The 24884-nt window shown below is 37.0% G+C and overlaps 1 protein-coding gene across 4 annotated transcripts; it reads right to left on the bottom strand.

Annotated features, from left to right (window-relative positions):
- Positions 1-427: 427 nt before the first annotated feature.
- TRA2A (transformer 2 alpha homolog) lies at positions 428-24884 on the bottom strand. 4 transcript variants are annotated; one of them, XM_071735716.1, is made up of 9 exons: positions 24622-24868; positions 15735-15813; positions 15089-15222; positions 13318-13489; positions 10136-10324; positions 2974-3089; positions 2296-2403; positions 1543-1610; positions 428-1371 (listed from the first exon to the last, which is right to left on the bottom strand). In XM_071735716.1, exons 4-9 carry the CDS (start codon positions 13348-13350, stop codon positions 1361-1363), a joined length of 525 nt encoding a protein of 174 aa, XP_071591817.1. In that variant the 5' UTR covers positions 13351-13489; positions 15089-15222; positions 15735-15813; positions 24622-24868; the 3' UTR covers positions 428-1360. The 4 variants fall into 4 exon arrangements, with proteins under 4 accessions (XP_071591817.1, XP_071591815.1, XP_071591816.1 ...); XM_071735714.1 differs by having other exon boundaries at positions 15502-15813; positions 24622-24824; XM_071735715.1 differs by lacking the exon at positions 24622-24868 and adding an exon at positions 16266-16452 and having other exon boundaries at positions 15502-15813.

Genomic DNA, 24884 nt, shown 5'->3' with positions numbered 1-24884 from the left:
AATTACAAAACCGAAATTACATTTCATAGGCTTACCCTCTTAAAATTATGACGAACTTTTTTGGTGGCATTCCCTGACAAATTGAGGTGAAATTATTTTTGCCAAAGGCTTTGTAGTTTTATTAACTTTTGTCTGCCAACACAGACATTCAACCAGCCACATGACAAGTTACTTCAGAGGGCAAAACCTGCCAGAAATATAAACAACATCAACAGTGTTTCTCTGCTTAATCCACCTCACCAGGACTCCAGCAAGTGCCAAAGATGGCACAAGGGAGAGCTGGACTACCCCCTCTGCTCAGCCATCCAAGGCCCTTGAGAAGACAGATAAATACTGATTTTATTATCCACACAGCAATATCAAGTCTTGTTTAACTTATGTTCCAAGGTGATATAAAATGCAAAACAAAAGACAAAAAAACCACAAATCAATTGAATTAACTTTTATTGAAGGGAAAAAAAAAGGTTTACACGTAGTTGTAGGGTTTTCCATCCATTCTTTCAAAACTCCAAAAGGACTGGAAAAAAAACTTGCTCAATCATTATTGCATACCAAAAAGTTGGTGGGTTTTTATTTTATGTTGTTTAAATGAACAGCAAATTATATAACTAATTGCTATGTTCAATAAATACTTTTTTCTCTGCAACAGTTAAGGGGAAATAGTCAAACAAGTACAATAAAAACCCCAGGATTTTTACATCTTTAACTTCAAATTTTATCCACTGCGTAGCAATCCAGAAACAAATCCAGATCTATTTTTCCCAGTCAATCAAATACCAAATTTTGCTCTAGCTCAAATAGGCTACACTCAAAGCAACTACCTGACAAAAAAAAAACAACAACAAAATGATCCTCTGGTTCATGACTAAGTAAATTTGCAATTACAGAAAAGGCTCAAAGTGGTTACTTGTTTATCAAAGGAATAGGTAAACATTTTAACATAAAGATTAACAAGTTACTTGGAAATCCAGGTTTATATTAATGTATCTGAGTGTGTATATTACATGTGACATGCAAGCTTTAAAAATATTAATGTTGTCTTCCAATTAGTCAAGAATCCAATTGTTCTGAAACAGAAGAGGAATGATTTTCAAAACGTATCAGCACTTTGGGTTCTCTAATTTTACTTAAGATGTTTTACTACACAAAAACTACAACAATTACAATATTTAAGAGTATTACAATAAGGAAGGATGGAAAACAGGAATACTTCAACTGAAATATGTATATTCTAAATAAACCCAAGATTTGTAAAAGAGCTGGATGGAGGACAAGGAAGGGAGGGATAGGAGGGAAAGCAGTAGGGAGATCCAAACTTTGTATTTAAAAACCATGCCCTCAACTGTAATTCTTCTGATCTTCAGTAGCGCCCTGAAAGAAAAAGAAAAATACACATTTAAAATAAACTAAGAGTACGCACATCAAGCCAGCTTTAACATGCCCAGTTTTTTTGTTTTCACACTGAGAATTTTGATTGATTAATACCAGTAACATCAATGTTTAAGCCAGCCATATTCTATTTATTAGCTTGTATTTACTTACTTGGACTATAGGAACGGGATCTCGATCGTGATCGGTATCGACTATAATAAGGTGATGGTGATCGTCTCCTTTAAAGGAAATTAAAAAAGAAAACAAACAACATCCATTATGAAAGAAGCCTTATTCACATGACTTCTACAGAACAGAACCATTTCCTTAGTGCTGAAAGACTTGGCCTGCATGAATGATTTCAGCTTTATTTGGCTGTGGCTTACAGTTATTTAACAAATGCTTTTATATTTCTCTACTTGATGTGTTTAAAACTGTAAGATAGACACCAAATTTAACAGATCCTCACTAGCCTTGAAAACACATGAAGTGCTTTCACAGATGCCTACAATTCTTGTTGAACAACATTCTCTGAAACTAGATAACTTTCAAAACAGTGAGATGGTTATGAAATGCCAAGCATTAAAAATCCCATCTACAAATAACCTCTTTTTAAACAGCTCAGTGTGTCAGCTGTCCTGGTTCTATATACAGCATGGAAGAATGCGTTCCCTTCTATCTCTTCACTAGATTCACAGGGCACATGCCTTACCTCCTTCAGGTAGCAAAATTAACCCCTTGTTCAACTGTATACTGGAGAACTGAATTAATTTAAATCCATAACACCTAATATAATGAGGCTCTAACACACAGTAAGCATGTATGCTGACTCTTGCTACAAACTGAACATTTTTTGTCACTCGACTTTCCCTTTTTTTCCAATAAATCCACTGTACCTACAGAAATAAAATACAAATGAGGTACCTGTATCTGTAGTCATATTCTTCGTATCTGTCATAGCCTCTGTCATAGCCCCTATCGTAATACGAGTCACGGCGACGCCCTGCTCCACCACCACCACCTCCTCCACTGCTATTAAGAGAAAAGCAAAAAAATTACTTCAGATGTTTACTCATTGTCTTGATTTATATTATTTAAAAGGGCTTTTTTTTTTTAAGTGTTCTTGTAAATCTCTTAAAAGACTATGTCATGAACCAGTCTAACAATGAAACCTTTAGAGAAAAACACCTTCAAAAACTCCCAGAAAACCCACTACGGATTTGAGCCCACAATTCCCACAGAAATCAAAGGCAAATGGGCACATTAGTAGCTCTGTAAGCTTGGAGTGCATGAACTGAATCTTTAGAGATACATTTGAAAATAACTCCATTTTTTAAAATAAAGATACAATAAATTACATCAGGATTTAGTAGTATATGTGAACCACAATAACAAATATATTACAATTCTTTATATTAGTATATACACAACAAATAACAACAAATACAATTCTTCATATTAATAACTTTGTAATAAAATATAATCGGCAGAACTCAAAATTTAAAAAAAATAAAATGCTGTAGCTTTGTTTCTTCAACCTACTTCAAACATTCAATTTAAATCAATTTTAGTCCCATTACGTGAAATGAGCAAACTCCTTACTGTGTTGGCCTGCCCATGTAGATGCCTGGGGTGGGTGTATGTGCTCTCTTGGTGATTGAGTAATCAACCCGAATCCTTCTGCCATCCAGCTCCATGCCATTTGCGTGCTCCATTGCCTGCAGGAAGGACAAGGGACAGGGACATGAAACCCGCAACCTACTGGTAACTATGGAAGGCTATGTACAAGCCACTTAATTTTCCAAACAAGCCCTTAACTTGTTTTATTAAGACTGGTTACTAGTGCCCCACTGTGGCGAATGGCTCATCTCTGTCCCCTGGCCCGTCTGCCGGCAGCGCTACAGGACTGGCGCCGAGGTAACGCGACACTCGATCCCTTCTTAGGAGAGCACGGTGCTAACCACTAACGCAGTCTTTTTCCCTGGACTTTGTCTTCTACCCATCAGAAAGGTAAACTCAATGTCAACACTGCATTTTTTTTTGAAAACTGCATCTTTCCTACTGCGGTCTCTGACCCAGAGGGGACGGGTGGATTCAAAAGCTGTGCAGAACAGTGGCTTCCTGTAGGGTGCATATGGCCGGATTACTGCTAGTCGGCTGCCATTTCATGCTCTCCCAGCCTCCTGCCATCTCCCTTACAAGGACCTACTCCAGCAGAGCTTAGTAAAATGGCGGGTTCAGCCTACATGGATACCTAATTACAACCTTCCTCCCCACTCACTCTCACAATAGCAGCTCGCTAAAGCGACACACATAAGGGTCTGTACTTGAGAAGCCTGCGCCTTCAGAGCCGCCTGCAGCCCCTGCACACACTCGCTGGGTGTTCCAGCCCCTGCTTCTCTACTCTTTGAGAATCAATACAATGGCCTTTCGCAAACTCAAAATCAGGAAAATAGTTTTTCAGAGGAGCACAGCGTACTTTTAAGAATTATATTCATTCAATAGTACCTTTAAAAAAACCAACATACAACAAGCCCAACACACAAATTCACAACCTTAACAATTTAGCAAATGGTTAATGCTGGACTTAAAAGTCATGAAAATTTGCAATTTAAAAAAAAAAAAAAAAAAAAAAAAATCCTTTTATCAGCTGCTTTGGATCTCTGTAGATCAGGACACTGGGCACAGAACTTAGCCTAATATACATTATTTCATTTTTCCTGTGCAAAGAGACACTGTTACAATCTTGAACTAAAGAACACATCTGCTTTGCTATTATTAAACTATGAACAACAATACCCAACCTCAAAACACAAAAGTGCCCCTAAGCAGAATATTTTTTTTTTACTTTTTTTTTAAATAATGCAAACAACTATTTAGAAATGTAACTTTTGCAGTTCCTTTAGCAGCATTAACATACAAGTTATAAAGGAGGAAACAAAAACCTGAAACCCACATGATTTAACTGGAAGTGACTGAATCATCCCTAACCTATTTAACCACTTAGTTTGTGTTTCATTAATGCTGTTTACAGCAATGTTACATCGCCACCTAGTGAGAGCTGTTCCCATACAAAAATTAACTACGTTTGACTGCTAGGCAGAACCAAAGGGCACTTCAAGTCTTCCAACACACACTGAGGTTTGTCAACAAAAACCAAGCATTAGCTTTAGCTATTAATATTTAGATATTTGTGAGAAAGGACTTGCAAAACTCTTGCAAGACCACAGAATTATCAGAGTCGGAAGGGATCTCTAGAGAACATCTGGTCCAACTCTCCCAGTAAAGAAGGATCACATCCAGCACTAATATTACACAGGACTGCATCCAGGTGGGTTATGAGTATCTCCAGAGAAGTGGACTCCACAACCCCCTGGGCAGCCTGTAAAGATGACAATAAGTAAGCAAGTCGACAGGTTTCCTATGAACATGTCCTATTAGCCCTGGTTGTAAACTTGTAAGGAAGAACTGACTTTGTAGGATTGAATACACATCTAGATGTTTGCAGTCAGAAAACAGAGAATGATGACTGGGAATGGTGCAAGTTACAATTCAGTCTGCAAAATCTAATCTCAGAAACCTACTGCAGTCTATCCATAATAACAAAACACCTTCAAATTATCATCTGTAAGATATCAGTTTGACAAAATGAGCACTTGCCATCCTACAGGATCATGGCCTCCAGTTGCTCAAAAGAGTTATAAAGCAAGCATTAAATTTTAATAGATTTCAATTTAATTTGGTATTTATTACTGTATGTGGTGTTTTCTACATGAATTACCATTTAGGTAGACTAAAACAAGTTTGAAACACTGAACTTTAAACTGCATGCACAAACTTACACAGGTGACTGGTATTAAACAATCAAAAATTCACCAAAAGAAATTAAATAATCTGCCTGGATAAATGCCACAAAGGGCAGATTGGACAAGGAAACAATGTGAGAGGCTTCTGAAACCTGCACCTTCTGGAACCTGTGGTTCCTGGGGGAAGAGTGTGGGGAGGGAAAGCAGGGAGGAAGGGAGAGAATTTTGCTTGATCTAGCTGCTTTCAATTACTTCAATAAAGTGACATCACTATTAAGTCAGTGAAGTATATAGAGTGAATTCACTTGAACAATCAAACACAAGCAATTTATGTTGTGACTCATTTCGAAAATGCATTTTCACTATTTCAAAATAACTATATAAACTATTATTTTTTGCTTGCTGTGGTTTTGGGGATTTTGTTTGTTTTTTACTTGAAGTCCTGCCCATATTGTACTTAATGCCACCAATAAAAACACCATCTGCAGTGTATCACAGATACAGCATGTGATAAAAAGACATAACAGACCAGCTTTTTCTACCCCAGTATACTGTTATCACTAGTTCAGGTCTGGATTTAACAAGGACATCTGAAAAAAAAAAAAATTAAAATCTGACCAGATGAAAAAAAGAAACTACAAAACCCAACTTTTTTACACTTACTCCACCAGTGTCCATTTCACCTTAATTCTCTACTTTGAGGGTTTTTAGAAGAAGAATTTAAGAATACTGTAAATGGTAATTTTTAATACATAAATTCCGGAGCTTTGAAATACACTCTCTTTAAAGCATACTTTAAAGAGTTTCAAGTCAAAAAATACAGGATTTTAAGAGATTTAATCATTTAAGTGTATACATTTCTGCAAGTATTAGCAATTTCATGTTATTTCAGAGTCTTCAAAAGTCTCTAACTTATAATTTCAAACATTTCTTGTGTTCTTTTCTGGTATATCAAGGGCCCTTTTTGATCCCACAAATGATACTTAAAAGTACTTCTTCAACAAGTTTTGTTGAAGTTTTGGTCAATAATGATGCTTCTAAGGTGATCTGCTTGCAACACAGATTTAATGCCTTGCAAATTAAAATAAAATACTCCATTACTGTTCTCGTGTTTAGCAAATGAATTATGTTAATAGTCAGTTTGTCTGTATAGAGTTTGTCTTGATTGTTAATGAACACTACTTCAGAAAAAGAGTCTGAAAGATGGTCACAACCATAAAGAGCATCAAACCAGCATTAGAAAATAGAAAATTCTGTATTGCCAAAAGCTGCTTTAGCTAATGCTTCTCAGATGAGTTCTTGCTACAGACAAATAATATACTCACAGCAGCCTCAGTTTAAACAACTAAAACTTCATATTCTGAGCTACTGAGAAACTGGATAGTGGCATATTATATCCTTGGTAGCTGTAATCACTTCCCTAGAGCAGTCAGCACTTTCTACATCTAATTCTCTCTTTTATTCTTAGCCCTGAAATAATCAATCTCTCCCTCAACTATTTGCTTGTTTGGGTTTTTTTTCTCATTCCAGTACATCAAAGTTTGTGTTCCTCTAAACAAAGGAAGAAAATCCTAATATGATGGGCAGATGAATATCCTCTATAATTTTGCAAAAATATTGCGAAACTGCAATATTAAACACCGGCTCAGAGTCAGGATTGCCAATACTGAGAATTATGCAAGAAAGAATGCCAATCTGTAGGAAAAGGTATTCAACAGATGTTTCCAGATCTTTCCCTTCACAGAATGTTGCACATGTGGTTCTGAAGACTTCAGCAGAAAGGTGGCCAAGTAAGACAAGACACTGAATACACACAGCGAAAAAGCAGTATCAAATACTACTCAAAAATTAACTACCTTTTTTCTTTTTGTAACAAAACCAACATAATTTCACAAAAACCTGAAAACACTACACTCATAAGAGAATACCCATTCTTCAAGATGAAGGTAAAGAATACACAGGCTTTTCAAATAGGCTTTGAACAAGCATACCAAAAAGGACATTAACACTGCAAAAGCTCAGGTTTCCTGGAAAAGCAACTGTAAATCCTCAACATTTATTGTTTGTTATCATGTTTTGAACTAAAGACAGTGTTCTTGAGTATATTTAATACAGGCTCAATGTTAACAATCTAATCAAGTCCTATCTTGCAAGGACTATAACACTGCAATAATAGGTATTTGATAAAAAAGAAACCTTCTAGACTATGAAGTTTCATCTCAGTCTCAACAGAAGAGATTACACAAGAAATCTTCTTTAGAATGGATATGTGCACACAACACTTCTTTCCCTGTCTTAAGGTGGAATAACTGAAGCTACTGTGATCCTCCTCTTTCTAATAAAGGTGATCAGAAATAGCTCATGATAGGGCTCCTATGGTGTCTTAATCAATCTGAAGTTCTGATAGTCTGAAACACCTTAAGTAGAAATAAACTTTACTGCTGCTCCTTTTGCTATTTTTAGGACATGGCAAAGTATCACTTCTAAAAAATGCTCTCTTACATTGTCTGTGGGTTTCCACCACACTGGATCTTGGACATTCTGACAATTCATAATCTTTACCACCATATGGAGCTAGTAACATTGCATAGCTTGATTTCAGAATCTTGATACACAGCAAAACTTTAACCAGTTCAGTAACTTATCCCATCTGTAAGAATGACAACCAGTGATGATGAACACTCTGAGGGATTTCTGCTCTAACAGAATTCACAAAATACTTACAGTGACCCACCTTAAACCAAGTTATGAAAGTTTAAACAAAGTATTCACAAATCATTTGTTGCTGAATTTTAACACTAACGGTGTTTAAAAGAACATCAGCTGAGAGGTTTCCGAAGTGTTACCTCTCTTGGAAGGACAACAGTAGAGATGAAGGGAAAGCATCAGTTTTTTAATCCATCAGTAACTGCTTTAAGAGAGCTCGAATTTAGTTCAATATGTCTTATAGAGTTTTGTTATCTTAATTTGGAGGCTTAGGGTATTAGGGTGTTGTTTTGTTATGTTTTAAGAGGAAAGGTATTTAATCAGAACATAATTTATGTCATTACTTTTATTGCATATAAGTCTTTTCGGATTTGATCTATCTTCCACACAGAGAATGACTTCATGTCCTTAAGTGTTCTTCAGGGCCTGTCACAGTTTCAAACCTACATCTGTTATCTTTTCTACACTAGATGCCACTTACTGCCATCAAGCCTGTCCTCAAGACCCTTAAAAACAAGCCAAAATACACATTTTTCTCCTGTCCTCACCGAAGTATTTCAGTTAGGTATATTCCAAATGTCGGAAGGCTTTGCAACTCTTCACACACCAGGCCATTGTGGAGGAAGAAAAAAAAAAAAAATTACATTCCAAATTATTTCAGTTCCTGCTTAAGGTGCTCATCTGTACTTCTGTATTTCTGACTGCAAGCAATACCCCTTTCTTTTCCAGTTTTGTAGTATCTGCCAAAACGGCTTTCTACTAAATGAATTACTTCATGCTACTTACACGGATCATTTTAAGAAGTGCAGGGTGTCATGCATGACCATTACCCATGGCAACTAGGGAAAAACTCTACTTTTCAAGACCGATGAAGTTGTAAAACAGACAAGACTGGCACATGAATGCAACAAGAAATACCATGCAAGTATTTTGGATGTTAATGTTCTACAAAAACAGTCACATTTTCAAAACGCCACTAAACTCAAGAGTGCAAAAAAATACTAGGCTAAAAGTTAGAAGAGAGCAGCCCACTAAAGATGGACACACAGCTATCCACCCTACTAACTCTTCTCTCAACCTGTTGAACTGATGGCAGAAAAATACAGAAGGGACATTATAGGAAGTTTTGTGTGCTTTTACTCGCCCCTATAACCTTCAACAGTCACACGTATCTACAAATCCTACCCTTCCTATAACCTGATTCTCTGTTGCATCATACAAGAAATCAGTCACAGATCAGAACTGAGTCTAGTCCAATCAAGTCATCCATGAAACATTTTTTCTCATTAAAATATCATCTAGCATCAGTTTTCATTTTTCAGCTACTAATAGTAGGTTCCACAGGTGTCACCTTCCTTCACTGCAATGCTAAGTGAGAAGTCATAGCCAAGTATTACAATACATTAACTAATATGAACAGAATCAAACAGCAAATTTGAAACACCTGCCTAGGACAATTAAATCCACAAACAAGATGCATGAAGTCTGTGATCAAGTTTGCCCAGAAGAAAAATATAACCCCCCCACAGCGAAGGCTTAAAGGAAATTTTTTTTTTCTTTTTTTTTTTTTTTTAAGATGCATATTTTAACAGAAATTTCATGTACAAATTTCAGTAAATGTAGTAAAGCTCACAGTACTCTTACCCAGGCAAAAAACCCTACTGCTTACTGTGGTGAGCAATAATACATTCTGCTGTTCATATTCTTTGAATCTTTCTTCATAGATCAATTATATGAAGAACAATCAAGTCCAGCTGTAAACAATGTCTGTACAACTAGCAAAGTCACTGATGAAGGCACAAATCAAGACAAAATCCACTATTTTTCAAATGCATCATGAAAGGCTTTCTAGATTAGAAAAAGGAGAGAGTAGAGAGAATCTTCAGAATTGTGATAGAAAACTACTTCTAAGAGTTAACTTTCAGAATACTTCAAATACTGGGAGGCTTCTGCCTACAGATTTACTTTCATTTTGAAGTAACAGACTAAAATCAAAGCACAATGTTCATTAGTGACAGAACATGGAGAGGTCATACTCAAAATTTGGCCAAACATCTCAACATTGAACTAAAATGCTTCATCTGTTTAAAAGTGCCATGTAGCTCAAACAAAACATTTTAAATTTACCTCACTGTGAGAACCTGCTACTGAATACATATTTAAAACCACGTTTTTTTCTTGTGGGGTTTTTTTTTCCTCCCCCCGAGACTCCATGGAGCACACCTGTCAGCAGTAGTGAAGCATGAATTTACCTCTTTAGAATCATCAATTCTCTCAAAATAAACGAAAGCAAATCCTCTTGATCGTCCAGTCCGCTGATCATAAACGACATTGACACCAGTCAGAGGTCCGTAACGGGAGAAGACTTCACGCAAATCTCTCTCAGTAGTATACAAACTGAGACCAAACACTCCAAGACATGTATTAGGATCTGGATTAGCCTGGCAAGACAAGTGTTCAATTAAGTTTAGAAAAAACAAGTGATACATTCTTACATCAAAACCTACCAATTATTTAAAAAAAATTAATCTCAATAAAACTAAACAGTTTACTCAGAAGCTTAATACTAAACGGTTATCATTCAAATAATAAGGTATTTTCAAAAAGCAATTGCTTCAATGCTTCTCATTTTAGAAAAAGAAGACTAATTTCTTATGTTGGTGAGAAACTTGGTTGAGAAAAGTTAAGCATTCTGACAACAGAAAAGCTATAGAATAACAGGAAGATTTTCAGAGTACTTCACACTTGAATCACCATCAAGATGCAGACCTGACACACAATTCTGCTGAGGTCAGCCAGCCTGTGGTCACACCCTCATTCAGACCTTGTACACCCTCACCACTGCTACAAAGGAGTGCATGCTGTCTACAGCTGCACACACTAAAAGTGCCTGAGATCCTGAGCATGGACAGCTGAACTACCTTAACTTCTACAAAAACTTCTTCCCCTTTCAACAGTTCCTATCCAATTACACTGAAAGTCAGTACTTACATTTGGAAGTTTATCTCTCTCTACTTGTGAACTGGATGAAAATCACCAGCTTCTTTTATCTGAATTGTAACAAGTGTAGAAGGCCAGCTGTGTGAAACTGTAATCCAAAAGCATGCACACTTTTGTAGAGCAAAGCTCTTGATTTTTTAATGTTATGTGGGATATGGATCTATTAAATACATTTCACTTCAACTAAAGGAAGACTTATATTAAATTGTATAAGGTACTGTAATTAATTTCTGTATTGTGTTCAAAGTTCTCTACATGCCAGAAAGTTCACCTAATCCCAATTTTCACTGTAAGAATTATTTTTGATCAAAAGTATTATTTTTTCTTTTAAGCTTCTGGCACCTGTTATACTAGACAGCAATTTGAAGCGACAGCAACAGGCACAGGGATTTAATGTTTCTGTTAAAATAGCTACTGTAAGTCAACACAATTGACATTTGTATTAAAGTTACAGATTTTCAAAGCCGCTGATAACACAGCAGTTCATGCCTCAGAGCTTGCCTTTCTAGAAGTGAAGAGGTTTAGATATTTGGCTGTGTACTCCTCAGAACTTTTGTTCAAAAACCCATTGTGAAAATAAAATGCTCAGACTACTCACATATTTTATTTCTTTCCATTGTCAATTTTTTCAACTTTTAAGATATGAATCTTCTACAATATATTACAGATGAACAGCATGAGGAAACAGATAGCTTGCCATTTGAAAGAAAAGTTTAGGTTATGGTTTTACTCCATTTAAATCTATCTGATAATTCAGAGGCATTAGCAGCTATGCTCCTTTTGTTACTGAAGCCTAATGAAATTCTCAGCCTTTAAAACCACTGTTTGGGTAAGTCCCTCTACACAGTACTTATCAGTATTGTCCTTTTCTTTACATCTTTACATTACTCTTAAATTACTCTTAAACCCATTACCCTTTCTGTGTAAAAAGAAGTACTGAATACCACTCTGTGCACCTTAAGTAACAAGTATCTTGTATCTTGGATTAAACTGACTATGGAGGACTAAAACACAGCTTTTACATTAGGTTTTCATAGTGCCACCTATCAGCACAGTGTGCAAGCTCTCTTTACAAGTGGCAAAACTGCTACCAGTTCTCCAGGTGTCTTTAGGACTTTGTGATGTAGGGGATTAAAATCTGGTTGAGTTTCATTTTGATGCTATTAGAAATATTCCTTATAATTAATGTGAAATGCACTGTGAAAACAAGTTTTGCACTTCACTGAAGTATTTTCAAGACTTCACAGAGCAAAATATTCTAGTATTTCCTGAAGCAGTAGATTAATCTTTCAGTAGAATTCTGCTAACCCTTTTCAAGTTCAGTTATTCCTGCAAATTTATGAAGACATTAGATTCATATTTACAACAGCATGGTTACACACTAGCAGCAATCCACAGAAGCATAACTATGATGAGTGCTTCACAAAAGTACATTACACTGTACATTAGCACTGATGTACTCTTGCCCTTTTCCACACACTCCTTGTATTTCCCCTCACATTGGTATTATTTGGTCCAGATGAGCTGTTTCACCAAGGCAAGCCTGAAAAACAATACTATACTGTATAGTACAAAACTATACTCTTTTGCCAGGATTATTAAAACCTTTGGAGCAACCTAAAACTTAATGGATCAAAAAACTACCAAGGGCCCTCACCAAGGAAGAGGTAGACCTGAGTGTAACAGCATGCATTTAGATCAGCCTGAAGTAAAATGAAACCAGAAGCTAAGGCACTGAAACAGTTTATAAGAAGGCCATTGAGAGAAATCTCTCAGAATGACATGATCAGTATCTCAGATCCTGGCTGGTGCACCTACACTTCCTCTTGTCCATGCAGAGGTAACTAAGTGGCTTCTAATTTAAATTTTGAGAGGCTTACTCATCCTTCTAGTCTATTATGATTTACATGTTAGCTAGTTACACATAGGTTTATTCAAGTTAAATTAATTACTCAGTGCAAAATCACAAACAACCTTCAACACAGTATACTATATGTTACAAGCAAATGAACACAAGAATTTTCAACTTTGCTCTTCTAGTCAATCTTATAAATACCTTCAGGTGGTTGTTTTAAGCATGTACATAAAAGGTCTTGTTTTTGTGAAGAGTACATATACTTGGAACTGTAGTAAAAAGAAAAAATCAGAAGGGTTCCACCTCTAGAGCAGAGGGACACAGATGTCACCCATCTACACATACTGACTTGAAACGGTATGGTTTTCAACTAAATTCTCCAATTACTCTACTAGGTGCAGGCCTAAGAAGTAAATCCCCAGCCTTAAGGACAGTTTGCTGCCTCATCTACCTCCCAAATTCTTGTAATCTCCAGTGACATAACAGCAGGTCAAATTCAGCCTATAGGTAACCTGGACTACACTGATGTAAGCAGCAACTGCTTTTTGTTGGTACTCAGCCTTGATGAACATAACATACTCTGCTGCCAGTGTGCCTTCTCCTGTTGGACATTGGAGAATGACTCCGGCTCCTTCGACGGCGGTATTCTGGTGTGTATGATCTGCTTCGAGAACGTCTCCTATGGGAATGAGAATGGGAATGGGATCTGGAACGAGTGTAACGTCTGTGCGAATGTCTTCTGGACCTGGATCTTCAACAAAAAGAAGACTTTTAGTTAGGTGATATGCACACAATGTATTTAATTGTAAACCATGCACTTCCTATGGAATTTAGGGGTTTTTTTCGTAGGCTTTCTGTAATTAAAATAGTTAAGTCTTCTACTCTGCACATGTAATGATTACATGGATCTCTAATAACCTGCTTGGGAGAATGACTTTTCACCTTGGCATACAATGAGGCTTATACTCATGACAGTCTTCAGAAAGTTTGAAGTTTAAACTTTATCAGCTTGGCTGCCTGGGTAACTTAGCACATGCACAATGACATAGAAACCAGGTAGGACACACTGTAAAATTCTGTCTTTAATGAAAAATTGAAAGATCTGACTGTGTTACAGTGCTGCGGACTTCAGCAGCACCTACAAACGAATTCACCTAGGTTTGAAAATGACTCAAAAAAACCCAAAAACAACCCCCTGCTTAACTGCTCAAGCATTTCCATGCAGACATGTAGCCAGTGATGAACAGGCACTTTTGAGCAGGCACCATCCCGTCAAAGCTGCGTGATTTCACACAGGTATTATAGTCTGACAACAGGGAGTTATCTGGCTAAATGTTGCAAGAGAACCTGTAACATGAGGCTGAACTTTGTGAATCCAAAGCACAGTAACTCTTATTCAGGTCTGCTGGTATAAAATGTGTATCTCAGTAAGACTGATCACTCATCTCTCCCAAAAACTGGGCAGGAGGAGGAACAACATAATGCTCTGAAATTCTTCTTCCCACCCAGGGCTACAAATGCTTTCACCAGTATGATGGTTCAAGGTAAGAAAGAAGACAAACAGCATAAGCTAGGTAATATATTTTATGACACACTGAGAGGGGGGAAAAAAAAAAAAAAAAAAAAGAAGATGACAGACACTTCTCTACTCTGAGCAAGCTCTCCCAGAGCTGCGAACGACAAAACTTTGCCTCTGCACTTGGGGTAAAAAGGACAGAGAAGTACATGTGCAGCACTGAAAAATGAATTCAAATCTTAGAGCTCCCATAAATTAAGAAGCTATCCATGACCAACGTAAGCCACAGTTTTTGGATTTTGTTTTAAAACCTTGACTTTGTTTTTGAAGCTTACAATGAACAGCTGTCAAGAACTTTCCCAAGTAGCATCTTTACAGATTTCCAACAGTTACAGAACTTACTCCTTTTATCTAACCCTGATTACTTTTGCTGCAGGCTTTTTTTTTTTTATAACCACCAAAGCAGGAGTCCACATGAGTTCCCCCCAAAAAAGATTTTGGGAGAAAGGATTGCAACTTTTTACAGAACTGAGATGCACTCCCTTTTCTCTTCTAGGTAAGACAGACCTACAAATGTTAGTTCAATTTCTAGATTACACCTTCTATTTTTATCGCTTTCTGTATACATACCCATGCTTCATTACTCACATAATGTTCCCCCAACTTTGTCCACCTATATAACAACTAACATCCAAATGAACACACACAGTCCTGTTTATACAGCCCAGTAGGTTTATAATCTTTAACAAGGGTAGAAAAATGTTTCATTAATGTACCAAAAGAAGAGGCATAAGCAGCAACTCTCAATCACCATGAATAACTTCCCGGACATACCTTGATTTTGATCTTGACCTAGAGTGCGATTCAGAATGTTTGGAAGCCCTCGATGGACTGCGAGATCCTGACCTGCTCTCCGATTTTACACGAGCAGGACTCCCAGCTGGAGATTTTGACTGGGAGCGAGACTCCTAACAAAAAAGACAGTATTAAAAATGGTATTGGTTGTATAAATGCCTAACTCCTAACATTTAAAGTACAATAATTTTATTATATTGATTGCTCCTGAAAAACAAATGGTTAGGCAATACCCTCCAAAACAAATTTCATTTTGCTAGCCCACTGTTAATATTGTATGCTTTCCTCAAATAGGTCCCTGCTTGAACCAGATCACCAATTCTCTATTAACTAAGTAATCATGCAAATTCATCTACAACTTGATCATACAGACACTGGAACATAAACCATACATTTACTTAACCTAGGACCCATTCATTCTTCCAGATTCTTTTAATTCTACTTCACTCTTGCTTTCTACTTTTCTTCATTCTTCATTGAGTTTTTCATTTTTCATACTTCGTGTATTCTTCCCCAATTCAAACAATTCATTATAGCCTTAAAAAAACATTCAAGTGCTTCTATCTGACCAATCTTCTGTTCAATTTTTTCCCCCATTCAATTTTAATTTTCTGATCTTTAATACTTTTCATTAGCCTTCTTTTATCTTGATTTATCTTCCACATTCTTGGAAAAAACTCTTCAATTTCTTCACGAACATTAACCTTAATGGAAAAAGAACATTTAGTATATTTAAGCACGTGGGGATTATAAAACTCTGCTGGAGTTCAGATGTTATCTACCAAATTGAAAAGCCAGCAGGTAAAGTGCAAGAAACTATTTTATAAAACAACTTTTTAAAAAAAATATCTTTAAACTGTATAAGCGTCTACGTTCTAACAATAAGCTTACTGAGCTCTCAGTGTTTCACTGTAATTTCAAAGCTACCCTCCTCCCCTTTCAGATTTTTTGTAAGATAGATACACTAAATACTAATTAGCACAAATACATTAAAGTATTGATACCAGTAACTGTGATGATATACCCCCTAATAACTTCAATACTTCTTAGTATCGAATATCCCAAATTCTACTCCTACACATTATTACTAAGACACTTTCAGTTAAACAGAATAGCTGAAGATTTCCAGTCAAAACCTATCTACACACATACTTACTCGCATAATACATGCACATTGATATATGCAAGACAAATTATTTTTCTTCCTCGTTGTTATCCTGTTTTCCTTGCACACAACTTATTCCATATAAAACAAGATGTATAATAGTACAGTTCAAAGAAATCCAGTAAAAGTAACAACACGAGGGTTTTTTTCTTGCATGGTAATGCACACAAGAGAAAAACTAGGAAAACAAGCAAACAAAGAGCAGGTTAGGATTTCCTTGCATTTTAGGGAGCTCAGCTAAAAAAACCCAAGAAAACAAACAAACCCTACAGAATAGTATGCTATATACATCTTTAACTTCATAAAAAAACGTGAAAAAATTTTAATGAAAAAAATGCACAGTAAGGTTCCCTCCCGTAACTGTTATATTTCATGTTTGTTTGCATTGTTTCTCCTGCCTCTGCTCACAATCTTTTTCTCAATTAATATACTCTGTCTATGTCCAGGTTTACATTTTCTTTTGCCATTAAAATTCTCCAGTACTTTGGGTTGAGGTTTTTTTCAAAGGATGCTACCCTCACATTTCAAGACAATAAATCCACCAAAAATGGAACCTGAGAGACTCGTTACCTACTAGCGTTACAGCTATGATGTCTTTCACCTTTACCTCAATAAAAAGGACAAGAGACACATGGAGAATGTCACCCATTGGGATGACAGGCTGCCAAACTTATAAATGAAGGAAAAATCAAAAGCCTGGCTGTGACATGTAGACCTGCCACATAATCAGGCCTGCATTACAGGTTACCCTTACTAAGCTCACTATATGCTGATTTAGCTACATGATATATGAGCACTTAAGTACTATCAAGTTTTATTTCATGTATTTATTTTTACAGTTGAAATCCACTGTTCACTGTATGGAGTATATTTTCTTTTAGAACCACCAACAGTGTTTTTTAATTACCTCACCTCTATGTAAATACTCTTCATTTTTTTATAGCCTCCTTACTTCTCCCCTTTACAATTCATCTCCTGAAACAATTACCAATTTCTTTGGTGATTACTTCTACTTTCCTCCCTAATATATAAATGATCAGCAATATTGAAAAACATTTAACATTACACCATTCAGTTTAGAAAACCTCCTTCCATAAAGAGACAAATAATTCACACTCCTCAGTCACTCCTTTATGAGGATACCATTTTTTCCATACTGAAAAATCAACTCTTGAACAACAATAAATTTGGAAACATGAATGAAACAAAAAAACCCAAAACAACTTAGTTACTGCACAATATAAAAATGTTGGGAGGTGCCCAAAATAGAAAGGACTAAATCATTCCCAAATGATGTAAAAGTTAGCTTAGTGTCCTTATCTACTCAAGTGAAGCATCTTACGACACTGTGCAGAGTTTCTAACAGCATCAGTTATGACAACAAATCAGTATTAAGTTGCCAAAACCAAGTGTAACATCATTTCATGTAGGTCAAGTCCTTTCAGAACTATCTATTTAAGCCCTTTAGGGGCTACACTCAAACATACAACTTGAAAACTGGAATGATAGAGGTGACAGCGTAAGTTCTTACACATTATAAACTTCCTCAAAGTAACTGTAGATGTAAACTCCAGCTCATGAGAGATTACCTGTTAGCAGTTGCATACTGTGTCTGTCATTGGCAGGCAATTACATCTCATCTTCTGATGCAATATAGATCACCTAGTTATATCTCCTACAGTGCTTCAAAAGGAGAGACTAAGGCAATCACAATAATCTGCAAGAGTTTAAGGACTTAAGGATGACACTGAAAAAGTACCTAATAAGATTTATATCAGCAAGACCACAGACAGGGATTAAGAGATTCAGAGCTTCAAGGAGTCACAAAGCAAGATTTGAAAGAATTTTCCTCCTTTATTTCCAACTATAAGGAAATAATTAACAAACTGTATCTTAGTCTATATCACAGACAAACCAAATTATTCTGTATAAACAATTTATATCCATTCTGCAATATGAAAAGAAAAATTAAATAGTTAACATTCTCCTTGGCATGTCATCCTTAACAAGAGAAAACAGACACCTCTTATCCAAAGCATTAAGATCTCTCAATTCTGTACTAGTATTTAAGCAATCTAGACATTTTGATCTTGGCTCCATTGCTAAAGCAAAATTTCATTTAAATACTACATAAGAAAGAATACCCTTAAATTTATTTCTGGATCCTCAAGATTTTATCTTCCTGTTCTAAAGAACTTCAGACATTCAAAGGCCACAGATGAGACTGCATTTCTTGAGCTCAGCTTTTCACCCCAAAACAATCATTAAAAAAAATACTTATTTTAATGCCTTCTGTTTTATTATACAACTGTCAAGTCACTACTTTCACCTTAAAAACTCACAAGGCAGATAGATATTCACCACCATAACCCTGTCAAGCTATCTAGATCTGCTGTCACTACAGCCTGTAGAAAGAGACAGTCATCTAACTTCCTAATATTCTTCAGATCAGACTTGCTACATCTGTCAGTAACACTTCTCCCAGGGCAAAAGTAAAAAAACCAACAAAACCAACAAAACAAAATCAAAACTAAAATCAAATAAAAAACCAAACCACCTTAAAGAAGAACCCCACCAAAAACCTCACCTAAAATAATAATTAAAAAAATCTTAGTTGTAACAGTGTGCTTCCTCAAGTACATACCAGGAAGTGGGATTAATGATTCACTAAGAAGTGGAACTTGGTGCCAAGGAAATTACTGCAGGTAGGTAAACACAAAATCTAAGAACTGCAGCTTCAGTTACTGATTCTCTGTATAAGAAGATGTGTAGCTAGAAGCATTTAAGGAGAGGATTGAAGAGTATTTTTCATCCTAAACATCTCTCTTCCCAGAAAGAACACCACAGAATGGAAAGGATCTCTCCTCCCACCCCATTACCTCACGATGACATAAAAACAGTCACTGAGTAACTATCAGGAACTTGAGATGATCCAGCTGAGGGTACGGTCAGTCATGTATGCGTTTAATCCATACCAGTACAACTGCTTAAATCACATAATTGATATAATTTAAATCTACCATCCATCTTCCTAGCATCTTTCTCAAGAAATGCTGATCTCCAATAAAACTACTAGTTTCAAAGCATCCTAAGTACTCTATGCGAATAAAAACTGCAGAAGTCTTTTAAGATATATTAGTTCAGTTTTCCATCTATCATGAGAGACTACCGTGAAGAACATGTGGGAGAAAAAAAAAAACCACAACAAAATTGTTCTTTCTCTTCCACCACTCTTCTATCCTGAACGTCTGTCATGACTTACCCCACTGTACATCTTACTACTTCAGAGTATGACAGAAAGGCTATAAAAATTTAAAGTGAGATGCTAAACAGAGAGAATTGAGTAAGCTTAAACTAGGCTTTACTATGATAAAGCATGAAATGGAAAGTGAAATGGGAAGAAAAAATAATCACAAAAAAATATCAGTCCAAATTCATTAAACATTTTTAAGAAGAAATAAACGAAAAAAGGGATATGACAAAAAGTAGTCTAGAAATACCATTAAGCAAGCAATATGGTAGCTCACAATTTACAAAAATCTTGCTAAAAACTCCTGCTCAAACTTTAGAAAGGTACAGAAAAACATAAGCAGTCAAAAAAGAAACAGTAATTTAGAAACAGCCTCCATTCACTGGAGGGGACTGTCAATTCAGTGACATTTCATTTATGAGAAAGGACAAGATTATATTTTAACTACTGATTTGACAGGAATCTACCACTTTGCCCTGAAATTCACAGAAGTTAACATAGTATGAATCAAAAACTATTTATGTCACCCCATACTAAAAATAAAACTGATCCATTAATAAGCTCTTCTATAAATATTTCAATAATATATGTAATAAGCTTCTGTATAAAAAAGTAACTCATAGGTTGTGCTATCTTAAAGACACGTATATTTTTAAAATTAGTAACACCAGCTTCTTCTTCTCCTTATAAGGAAAAAAGTAAAAAAAAAAAAAAAAAAAAAAAAAAGAGGAGGAAGCTTCAGCAATAAACTATTTCAGATTACAAGTTAATCTTCTCACTGACGCCTAAATATATGACTCTGCAGGGAGGGTTCTATAGTCACTCCTATATCACATGTGGAAGATAGGAAACAAAATTTATTTTCAAAATAAAAAAAAAAGCAAAAAAAAAGCAGTCTTCCCAGCTGACATGGTCCAGAGCAATCTATAATTCGTTAATAAATAAATAAATTAAAAAAAAAAAAAAAAATTACTTCTGGAAAAAGTCTCCTAGTCTCCTTTGCCACACTGGTCCTTGCAAACCATAGGGCGATCACAGCACTTCCCAACAAATACTGAACCTCCTGACCACTGGCAGATCCTCATGCCTGTTATTTCAAAAGATATGGAAAGCAATATGCCTTCCTTCCCACAGAGGTGGCAGACTGTCCCAACAAAAGAGGTTAAATACAACAGGCTTTGTAAACAGACAGCACCCCCCTCCCCAGTTTTGGGGTTTTTTTCCCGCCAAAGAAAATATCTCAAATCAATCAGATTTGGGTAACTAACATGAGGACACATAGAGAATTAAGTATTTTGCATACAAGATTCATGAAGCAAATACAGGACACACTCCCAGTGAAGCTAATCCAAAAGCTGCCTGCATGCATATAACTATGCACACTTCCTTCAACAAAATGGCTTACATGCAAAAATCATGTACCTCTTCAAGTGCTTTATTAGACTAAGATTACTGTCAAGTTTTGCACAGAGCAGAAAGAGGCATCTCATTAGAATAAAGGAAGACAACAAAAATTGGAGTTCTACCTTTGTTCTGATAAAAAATTTAATCCATTTAGCCAAACAGCACATTAATGTTGGTAGAAAACTACCACACATTTAACTACAGAAATCAGTTTTTTGAGTTTATCATAGTCTAATTGATCAAAGTTTCAAATGAAGCATCTGAAGTGCAGGTTTGTTCAGACTCAAACTTATTCATAGCTCTGGGAAACATTCTGATAAAGCTGCATCACTAAATGCACACCAAATGAACACTGTTATTAAAAATAACAAAGATGAATGTAAATAAGAGTTGCCTCTTATTTGACAGCAATAAAAAAATAAAAAAGCCTTCTTTGTCTAACATGCTCACAAGGAACATTCAATATTAAAAAAATCTTATGACTTTCCCAAAAGTCAAGTCACCTGTTAAGAAGCAGGACAATTTTTTTTCCTATTTAGTGCCCATAAACTTAGCTCTAGCACATCCACTGTATTTCTACTTCTTCTGTCAGCTTTTTTTCCATTAAATCATTATGCATTAATCATCATTATGAGGGGGGCATTTCTTCTCTTCCACCAGCTACATTCTTAGTACAGAACTAGCTTAAGTTGAAAAAAGCCACAAAAAACCCAAACAAAAACTGAAAAAACAAACAAAAACAACACACAAAACCAAAGCAGATGTTAACTGTCTATTAACATTTGCTTTAAAAAAAGTCAAAAAAGAAATGAGTGAGCTCAAGAAAAAAAAAAAAAGGCCCGCTATGATTCTACCCAAGACTTCAGAGATGCAAGTTTTTAAATGCACAAATTACACAATCTCATTGAAACGTTATTTCTGTGATGACTGATTTCCTGTTCGGATTAATTACCACTATGATTTAAAAATCATACATTGGAGGCAAAGCATATAGATGGGCAGTATCTTGATGCTGCTAAAACCAAACTTTTTTTTAAAAAACTAAAGTTCCTGCTCATACTGTGGTAAAATTAAAATTGAAAAGATCACCAGATTAAAATTATTTATATGTGAACATTTTTTCTTCATAAAGTGTGTAGCAAAACAGAAAAACACTTTCTAATTAAGGTGCTTGATCACTACTTGCAAGAACTACCACTGAAGTGCTTTTGGGACAATATGCAGCTACACAGACAGAATATTAAAAGATTCAAACTAAACTTAAAACTCTCTTACTCCTGTCACATTTAGTCTTTTAAAAAGACATCACACTTTTTAGTGCTTAAACTTAAGGGAAGGTAAGTAGAACTGAAAGGCTACTCAGCATTCTTATTTGTGGCAGTTTTCAAGAAAGTAGGTTCTTCACAAGCTTTTTCACCATTTCTGCAGTTCCTTCTCCCACTGAAAACTTCAAGCATACTCTCTCTCTGTTCCACGTGCCTGCATATAGCAAACTGAAGCACCAGGATATTCAGTGCTTAGCAGAATTCTATTTAATCGAAAATAGCACACTAAAGCCCAAATTTACACATTTTGTGCCTTAACTTTATGCCTGTGAGCACTTCCAGTGAAAATGAAATACAAAATGCTACAGCCTGAAATATAATTTCTTACTTCGAGTATCTCAGTAGCATTAACAACAGAAAATTATTCCTGAAGAAAAAAAAAACCTGTTTGCAAGTGTTGTTCACTAGTAGAAAAAAAATAAAAACCAAACACCTGCAAATTAATCAAGAACCTGCCGTTATGTTCAGTTAAAAAAAAAATACCAGGACACAAGACAATGCCACATGGCAGACTACTCAAGGAATTCTAGTGTTAGGGAGAGAAGTTTTCCAAATTAAGACTCAATACAGCCAGCAGGTAAATTTTCCACCACGAGAAAATAACAACCAAGAATCAGCGGCCACAGGAGCTGCTACGTAGGACTTCTCAGACTTCACATACTTTCAAAACGATATTTTACTTCTGCTTTTGGCAGAAGAAAGCATTCAAAATACTGAAACCACACAGCTACACTAGCTGTTTAACACGAACTACAGATCCATCAAAAAACCTAACATAAACGTTCTGTGGATAAACTCAACAGATTTCCTAGCAAAATAAACTACAGCAGGAATACAGACAAGAAAACTATTTTTAAAAATACCTATCTTACTGTAAAATAGGATGTTGAAGAAAAAAACCCCCAAAACTTAGCAACAAAGCACACTTGTTGCTCAGCTTTCTCAGACTTAATTGTTTTCCTTTCAGAGAAAAGTTCATTTAGCTTTAAAGTAGCTACAAAGTCATCTTTGTCCAAGCAATCAACACAAGAACAGATTTTGTTCACCTCACCTGAGAAACCATCAGCAGACACTGTAGAGCCAGGTACAGCACTTTAAGCCTAGGGAATGTTGGGTTTTTTTTTGTTTGGTGTTTTGTTTTTTTTTTACTAACACTACAAAACAATATTCGTGTAAAATAATTATTGGAAAATGACACTGTTCTTCCAAAATTTCATTGCTTGTTTCCCCAGGCAGTAATCCTATACAACTGCAAAACTGCTGTCACTGGTTCATCGAGAAAGTCACCCAAAGGATGCTCAGGTGTTCCTCTAAAGCATGTCTTTTTAAAGAGTGAAAAATAAAACTGTGCAAAACTAACAACAATGATGGTGTGAGGAGAAAGCACACATTTAATTCCTGCTTCAACAAGATTCTAACTCCTGCCTACTCTGATCATCGCTAAGGAAAAAAAAATATTGAAAATGGCAGGGACCAGCCATAACGAGTACACGAAAAACCGCAGCGATCAGAGGAAAGAGAACAAACAGGCCTAACAGGGTTACAAAACCACAGCAGCTTGAGAGAAAGTCTTCGGCTGCGTGACCAGGGAGTTTCAACGGTTTAATAACGAAGGCCATACCTCCCCGATGGCTTCAGGAAACCCGGCCCGAAGAAGATCCAGTGCGCGGGCCAGCAGCCAGGAGAGGAGAGGAACGCACCTCTCACAAAAGGGCACAGTCCCTCCTCCTTCACGCGGGCGGAGGCCACGGCCACACTGCGCGAAGCCGCGCTCCCCCAGCCACAACCGGGAAACCGGCACTGCCCGTGGGATGAGGGGGGACAGGGAAGGGCAAGGAGCTCGAAGCCTAGACCCGCAAACAGCAGAGGGTAGGGGCAACAGGCCGGATCGGGATCCCGGGAAATAAAGAAAATAAAGAGAGAATGGAGGAGGAACATCGGGCTACAGCTGCGCTCTAAGCCCTACTCTTATAGAATAAAAAAAAACTGCGCTAGTAGCGTGAAAGCGACCCGCAGCACCAGAGCTCTGGGCCTGCACCCCGACAGAGGGGGATGGGGACGGAAAGACGTGATAGGAGAAGGAGGCGTGTGAGGGTTAAGACAGCGGAGCTCAGGCCTGCAGCGGGATCAGTTCCTCGGCGCCGGGTCGGGAAAAAAAAAACAAAAACAACCGTGGGAGACAGGGAAAGGAGAGGGACTTGCGTCGCTCAGGGCCCAGCCAAGGCTCGGGCGCGTAAAGAAGCCATTTTAGAGACAAGCTGCGTTGCTCCCAGCCCTGCCGGGCAGGAGGAAGAAGAGCGCTCCCACCCACCTACCCCGGGTCAGGTAAGCCCCTCTCAGCACGGCCCGAGCAGGGACGGACACTCACCCTCCCCTCGAAGTTGTTCTCCTCCACGTCGCTCATATCGGCAGAGTCCTGGCCACAGGGCTGGGCGAACGGGGGACGCTAGTCCCGAGCAGCAACAGTACCTGCTACTGCTATTGTTATCCCTGCCGCTATTATTGTTATCGCTACCGGTATCGCTGCCACCTCCCTCCCGCCACCGCCTCCCCAACCGTCTCCCGCAGCAGCGCAAAATGGCGCCTCCGCTCCGTCTGCGCCCGACACCCCGCGGGGGGCGGGGCCCGCCT

Source organism: Heliangelus exortis, chromosome 2 (assembly GCF_036169615.1).
Source record: "Heliangelus exortis chromosome 2, bHelExo1.hap1, whole genome shotgun sequence".
NCBI classification, from domain to species: domain Eukaryota; kingdom Metazoa; phylum Chordata; class Aves; order Apodiformes; family Trochilidae; genus Heliangelus; species Heliangelus exortis.
This window is presented reverse-complemented; position numbering and strand designations above follow the sequence as displayed.